At 38.0% G+C, this 7889-nt stretch overlaps 1 protein-coding gene across 1 annotated transcript in view; it reads left to right on the plus strand.

Annotated features, from left to right (window-relative positions):
• The window catches only part of FILIP1 (filamin A interacting protein 1), a 109328-nt gene extending 103387 nt beyond the window's left edge, over nucleotides 1-5941 (plus strand). The window contains exon 8 of the mRNA XM_056342976.1: nucleotides 5140-5941. Coding sequence (XP_056198951.1) covers nucleotides 5140-5180 — 41 coding nt within the window. The 3' untranslated portion in view covers nucleotides 5181-5941. The remainder of the gene's footprint in view (nucleotides 1-5139) is intronic.
• Nucleotides 5942-7889: the final 1948 nt, after the last annotated feature.

Genomic DNA, 7889 nt, shown 5'->3' on the forward strand with positions numbered 1-7889 from the left:
ACGAAGAAAAAAGAAAACCTATGGTTCAGAAGTCTTAAAAGTTGAAATGTAACGCTCTTCATTATATTGGAATTTTCTCTGAATCTGAAGACAGTTACGTTTAGCGACTGCAGTAAAATTCTCCATTCAGTAGGTCAGCTCAAGAAGGCAATCTAGACAACCAAGTCCAAAAGACAGTGCCTGAGCCCCAGAGGCATCCTGAAGATCTTCCTTAAGTTCTTCCACTGTCCTTGTCCAGTCAGTGCTTCAGTTGTGACATAATGAGCACTGCAGCCTCTGAACCTAATAAAGATCCATAACCATAACCATAACCGCATCAACTGCATAACCATAACTTCACTTTAAAGACTCTCTTCAAGGAGAGGAAATTCTTACATTTCCCCTAAGGGCTTTAAGTCAAGCCACAATTTCATGGTCACTTAAAGTCAGGATGTAACCCCACACTGGAGCCAAAAGCTGTAGTCCTGTCTTTGTCACCTCCAGGCAAGAAAGTACTCACTTCCATGTGGTTGTCCTTTGAGCTGGCACAAGTGTTTGAACTTAACTGGGGAACTGATCTGAACTAAAAGGAATCTGGCAAAAAGTATAAAGGCTGGCTTTAACATAGCTAAGTTCCAGGCTCTCAGGCCAGAAAAGGAAAGAAGGCAGGTGTAGGAAACCAGTGGCTGTTCTAAAGTCACTGCGGCATCATGAATGCCTCCTAGTAGGTCAAATACCACACAAATGTAGGGGTAGTACTGCATATTTTAAAAAGGTTTGATTGAAACTTTTCTTCAAAGGTAGGAGACAGGTCCCCCTTCTCACCAGTAGCTGAGAGGACTCAAACCCACATCAGCTCCAGCCAGGTTCACCAATGGCACTGACAGTTGAGGGGGAAGGAGGTGACATTCTCATTCCCTCCTGTAAAGGCTGTGCTGTTCTGCATGGAGGGCTTCAGTATTCACTGAGCAGAAAAGAGAGAGTGGTTGAGTGGTCAGGATATTGAACTAGGAGGAGGGAGCCCCCCTGGATTCTGGTCCCTGTTCTGAAGGCTGCCTTTGAGCCTGGCCTTTTGTGAAAAGACAGCTTGTAAGATGAAGTGTCTGTGTTCATCCGCCCCTCCATCTGTCCTTCATTGATGAATAACGTGGAACACATCAACCGATTTCAACCAAATCTGACAGAGTAAGAAGTTCTTCCAGTTTAATGAAAAGGGTGACAGAGAAGAGGAGCAAGACCTTAGCAGTGTCCCACTGTGTGAAAGAATGTAGCATGAGCTCACTTCATACAGCACCAAAGAATGAACACAAGAGAGTGATGTCAGAAATGCCACAAGGACAAGCTTTGTTCAGACCTCAGATTTTACTAGGCACCAAAGAATCAAACTCTGATACACCAACCCACAGGAAAATATTAGGGCCTTTACTTTCAGGGCTTCTTGTGTATTCTACATTAGATCTGGATTACGATGCAGAAACCAAGCCTTCCTCTGCCCAGGTGATCATCTAGAATGACGCATCCTCATGCTTTCTCTCTCTAACCTTTTCCTCTGTATTGATTTTTTTTTTTAAATGAAATGGAACAGTTTCAGTAGCAAAATGCGCTCAACTCAGAGTAAAAATTATAGTTACAGTGCTTCATCAGGAGCTGAGCTGGCTGAGAACCGGTCTTTGTATTTTTGGTAGGATTCAATGTCAGCTGGAGAGATGCCCTGTTCTGGCTGACTGTGTGGCCATATAAGCAGTCGTGGTAACTCAAACCCAGCAGTGGGAACATGAGGCTTAGGACAGCAGTAAGGTGGAGAGGGGGAAGGGGGGGGTAAGATGCCGACCCATTCGCGAGCAGCACACAGGGACTGAAAAGGTGCACCCTCAGTGGTCCGGATGGTCTCTGTGCTTTTAAATCTAGTTCCTAGTAAGTTTTCCACTGTGTTCCCTATATTGGATCCCATCACCTGAATTACTGTTACATATGAGTATTGCTATTGTGCATTTGAGGAAGTGTGACTGAAAATGAGAGCACAGAACTTCGGCCCTAATGCCTGGGGGATTTCTTTCAGATTGGTAAACATGCTAAGTAAATAATAGAAGAAAAGCAGAAGTTTTGATTTATTTTGCCTACATTTTTTTTCTTCTGTGACATACATTAGTGTGATTTTTTTTTTAAAAAATAACACTTTGTGACTCTTCTGAATATGCTGATAGAGTATGCACGTTACCATATTCAAATCTCAAACCACTTACAGCACATACTAATTAGCATCATGTGAGTAATCTCTAAAGTCGAATTAATATGTTGATTCGTGCCAGCTGGATGCCAAGTCATATGTTACTGCCTGAAGTATGCTACACATGTTCTGAAGCGTGCTCAATATTTACATGAATATTCAGTAATTCTGATCAGATGTGGAAGAGCATGTCTTTAAAGAGAGTAAGCTACTGTCCTGCTGGGTTTCAGGTGCTTGGCATAAACTGCAACAATCTGGACAATTTTCAGACCAATTATGTGTTCCCATCACACATCAGTGGCTGGTTTCATTGAGTCGCTTTGAAACCTGTAGTTCGCTGGCAGGAGTTTCTGTGAGCTCATCTTTCAAACCATTTTCATGGTTTTCTCCCCTACGTCAGTGTGAGTTGTTCCCTTTGCCTTAATTTTGCCTGCGCTCTCAGGCAAAACTATAGGCAACATTTCTCATTATAGTTGTTAACTTCACTTTGCATCTTACTCCCCGCGCACTGTTCTTACTTGGCTTTTTGGAAGACACAGTCAGGGTTACGTACTCTCAGATGCAGATCTGTTAGCTCAGAGATGACAGGTATGAATCACTCAGGTATGAATAGTTCTTCACTTTAAAGACTCTCTTCAAGTTTTTAAAAATGGAAATACTGATGTATGGTTTTCTTCTGTTGCTTGGCTGTGTGTCGCCTGTGATACATAATTTTTTGTATTATCTGGTGTTATTTCTTTGTATATATTGTAAGAAGAAATTAAACTTCATATGTTAAAATGTCAGTTGATGTGCTTCATTACATGAACTAGTACTTTGCATAGGGCAGCTGTTAATGATGTGTTTCCTGGAGGAGCTGATTTACATCAGTGGGACTGAAAGCAGAATTAGCAGTTTTACGTTGTGTTCTTTTCCTGTCATTAAAATAAACTGTTTTCTTTAAGTGAATTCATAGCTCCTTGAAATAGTCACCTTTATAACCCTAGAAAAAATTATGTAATCATATCCTACAGATGTAATCGTATTCCTACAGAGGGTGGTCCAACAGAACTCTGACAAAATCTGCCCTACTATAATTTTAGCTTAGCAACTGCTCAGACACCTCTTTTAGTAACTGGAGTGTATGCGTATGTGTGTATTTTATATATATATATATATATATATTTATACAAAAGTATTTCAAATACAAACAACCGATAGACAAACTAAGAGCATACATATACGTGTGTAAGAAATGAACAAATGAATACTAGAAGTGGAAATTATTTGATTTTTTTTTTATTATTTCTCCTTTTCTGCTATATTATATATAGCTATAATTGCTATAGTTGGTCTGTAGGAGGAAGACTGAATCAGAAACCTACTGTAGTTTTGCTCTTCAATCAGTGACTGAGCCTCTACAAGGAGTGTGATCTTTTTCTGCTATTTTTAGAATTTTGTATCTAAACTCCATATTAATATCTAATGCGCACAGTGAATATTAAGACAAAATTTTTCCTTATTGAGTTCGTGTGACTCCCATTGAAGTTAATGGGAGAGTTCACCTGAGGTTACAATGTGGTATTAAGTAAATGCAGCTTTTTACATCATATTCTGCAAAAACTTGGAAGTTAAAGAACAGCACTGACTGTAAGGTAAAATCGTACTGTAGTTTGTGGTTCTTTCACATGCATTGCTCAAATTCAGTAGAACTGGTGTACACATCTTGTTGCAAATCACTTGTTATTGATAAATTATATGGAAAAGAAATCCTTTCTGTTTGGGAAATTCTATTATTTCCTTTGTTTTAACATATTTTCTTGAATGTTGCCTTAGCCCTGCTTTTCTGATTCATTACATCCGAAAAGCATCGCTGGAATCTGCCATCTAGTGGCATTTAAGTTCTGGCAGTATGAGTACATGGAAAACTTTTTGATTTTTTCTTTTTATAATGTAACTTAATCAAACATCTTGCAAATATTAGTTAGGAAGCAGGCAAAAGCAGAAGTCAATAAAAATGTGAAAGGGAACAATTATATCATTAGTGTAATTTCTTGGGTTGCATAAATTTTGAATAATTTTCAGACAAGAGGAAGAAATAATAAGAAAAATAATTTCAATTAAGAAAACTTGTATTTCTGAAAGTGTATTAATGTATGTTTCTAGTTAGCATCGGTACAGTTATATTATTTGAAGTGCAGAAAATACACCTTCTCAGAGAAAAATGTCATTGGTAGCTACATTCTTATATTTAAAGAGTTGCCTGTGAGAGCAGTGTATATAGATAGAACAGAAGACGACATCACTAGTATTTCAGCAGAGCCCAGGGATTAATCAGGATCAAGGATCTCATGCGTTACACACAGGGCAAAGTTAAACCCAGCCTTCCAAAGACAACACCAGCACTTAGTTTTGCATGCTGTGGCTGAAATTCATCCCCATTAAAGTCAGTAGCAAAACTCAAGCAGACTTGCTGAATAAAACCAGCATATGTTTCTAAGCCAAATTCAAATAAAATGTGAGAGAGAACTCCATACCTCTTCCTCATCCCCATTTCAGAATTGCCAGCAGATATATATGATGGATTTGCTCAGGCAGGATACAGCAGACCCAACCGCAGGTCTTCCACTATCTGATTTGGGTGTGGGACTGGAACCTTGGTGCCCCTGTGGTTTAATCCATTCCACTGTATTATTCTTTTTCCCTATAGTCGACTAAATGGTGGTCTTGACAAGGAAGTGGAAGCCGAGGGGCTCTTAGCCCTAGCCTGGTACTAATTTAGTTTCCCTTCGTAGCATTAGCCAGGACAGCTTTTATCAACCAGTGATGTAACAGTATGCCTGTGAGACATTTCTAGAAGCAAAATGCTTTGCACTGCCATTGTAATTGTTCTTCTTTAAAGTAACTTGTATTTGCAGTTTCATAAAACCAAATGTTTTGCTCTTTTCTTTTAGAGAGTGTCATCATTCACCAGTTACGCATGAACTCTAGATGAGTTTCCGCCCCCAGTGTATGTGCTCTGTGTGCACTACCCTTCTTGCCAGTTGGATGGATCACTGTAGAAGCTCTCTACCATCAACACCAGGGTCACTTGTGCTACTGATTATTCGTGGAAGTATTTATTGCTTCCGTTAGATTTTATATATTTTTTCGTGGTAGAGCTTTAAGAATGAAGGGCCTTGCTGATACTTTGAGAAGCAGTCTTTCTGCCAGCTGAATTTCACTTTTATTTGCAAAGCCTAAGGCACGTGCTTGATTTTGTTTGATGTTTGCCATATAATTTATTTTTATAATACACTTTGTAAAGTTACTGTCCCAAAGTTGCAATTCCTGTTGTTCATGGCGCATTTATTTGTAGAATACACTGTCAAATCCACAATTTGATATTTTTGTAATAGAGAATATGTAAAGAAAGAAAAAATTCAGCAATGTTTGTGTTTAAATGGAAAAATATTCAGCACATTTTTTTTGCCACCATGAGATTCTGTGAGGCTAAATACTCTGAAGACTGCTGTATGGAATTTGTAGTATTGCAGAATATTTCTTGCACTGTGTGATGATTTGGCATAAAATTAAGTATTAAAGTCCGATGCCTTGAAATACAACCAGATTTACTCATTTTAAACAATGTAAGCCAGTTTTTAAAGCTGTGACTTTTTTTTTTCTATATAATGTATGTTTTTACTTCTGCCTGTACCAAAAAAGTTGATTTTCATTACACTGTAACTAATAAATTTTCACACTATGCAAATGTAATCAAGAGTTTGAATTTTAATTTCTTAAGGTTGACAGTACTTATATATGTATTTGTTTATAGGGACAAAATGTATGGCTTTGGAAGGTCCTTTTTCTGACTGGTATCTCACTGTGGTATCACAGTGAGTGATGTACACAGTAAAACTGATTCAGATGTTAAGACACAGAGGGGGATCTGTCACCAAGCCCTTAATGACTTAACGATTTCTAGCCTTGTGCTTTCACTGCATTGACAGAGATCTTTGACTGGTTCCATCAGAATATTCAGTCCTGGATGAGCAGGACTGCATAAATGAGATGCCGTGCACTCTGCTGTACACTGAAGGGCACATTTGACACTGGTGGCTGTAACTTTTCAAATAGCATCTAGACAGTTCTGCGACAGCTATACTCAAAATGTGATTTTTTTAATGAATTATATATAAAGCTGTACACAACCCAGGCAGGGTCTTTTTTTTTCTTAGCTGTTTCATAATGAATTATTTTTAATCAAAATCTTGGCGCATATTTAAAATACTGCACATCTTTTAATTGCGGGAGCTGCTAGGAGAAACTACTTTTTGGAAGGGAAAATGGTGTTGCTTGCAGGAGATACACTGCGACACATCAGAAAAAGTGCATTAACTCAGCGTCCCACTGAGATGACTAGGTTAGTTCACCTTGAAGCTGTAATACCACAGTGCTGTGTAGTCAATTTGATCTTCATGGGAGACCTGGGAGTTGCTTTTCCTTCTAGATACGAGTTCTGCAGCAAATGCCGACATTGTAGAGAAGCAGGATCTTCTGGGACCTGTATAAACTTTCTTGGAGTTCATCTGCACTGTCAAGAGTTTGCTAATACGGCTATGCTGAGTAATCAAAATAAACGCTGCTTCTCCTTGGAAAAGAGTTGTTTTGTTGGTATAGCTTATGCTTCAGCTGGTGCGCCAAGTTTTTAAGGAGTAGGGATTTTTTTTCTTATGGCAATGTATACCGATAACATAGCTGTGTCTGTAGCTCCTATTTTAGATTTGAGAAGAATTCCAGTTTTCAGAGAGTAATACAGCTGAGGTGAATAAGGTTTAGTACGTGCCACATCTTAGTTTACTGCACAGCTGAATGAATATTGTAATGACCCAGATCTTCTGTTTTCTAAGCATTATTTAGGAATCAAAACCTATCCATGTTAAGAACTACATTGAGCTCATCTGGAATGAGGTTGCTGGCTATTTGAAAGTGACAGTGACATGCCTGAAATAAACTTCAGCTTTTAAATAAGAGTGAGACACAAGTAAAATCTTATTTTGAAATTGAGTCTAGATTTAGGTCTCAATCAAAGTAGAAAATATTTTTCCTTGTCTAGATTTTAATATAAAGCTGATTCAGTGTGAGTTGTCACCTTTTGGTTTCTGATTCCGAAAGAAATATATAAACATTTACCATTTTGCAAATACATTGTTTTTAAGCTTTATAAAATAAAGGTTTGTTTAAAGCATAAACACAGTCATGGTGTATTTGAAATAATTTAGATTTTAAAATATTTTCAATGAACTGCAGCACTTCAGAGTAGGAGACTGGTAACACTGGTCATAAAAGGTCCGTGGCGATATACTTATTTTATCACCGATAATGGTTTATGCAGGTAGAACAATAAATTCTGATCAGACATCTGGCAAGCAGCTGAAGTATTTCATAGAAATGCCTGGAGGTTATAACTCATGTGTGCAAAGGATGCTTTGACAGGTGTATTTCATCTTCAATGGATTTATGTTCCTTGTCAAATTTTTTACATTATCTGATTTGGATATGAATCTAAAACAAGTAAAGAAAGTGCATTAGTCACCTAACTGGCCTACATTTGAGGGACGCTCAGGAAGAAATCTATTAGTATAGGCTAAAGCTGTGATTAATTTCCACAAGTATTGTAATTTTAAAGGAAGTAATCAGGAAGTACTTTCAGACTAAGAAA

This window comes from Falco biarmicus, chromosome 6 (genome assembly GCF_023638135.1).
Source record: "Falco biarmicus isolate bFalBia1 chromosome 6, bFalBia1.pri, whole genome shotgun sequence".
Classification (NCBI taxonomy): Eukaryota; Metazoa; Chordata; class Aves; order Falconiformes; family Falconidae; genus Falco; species Falco biarmicus.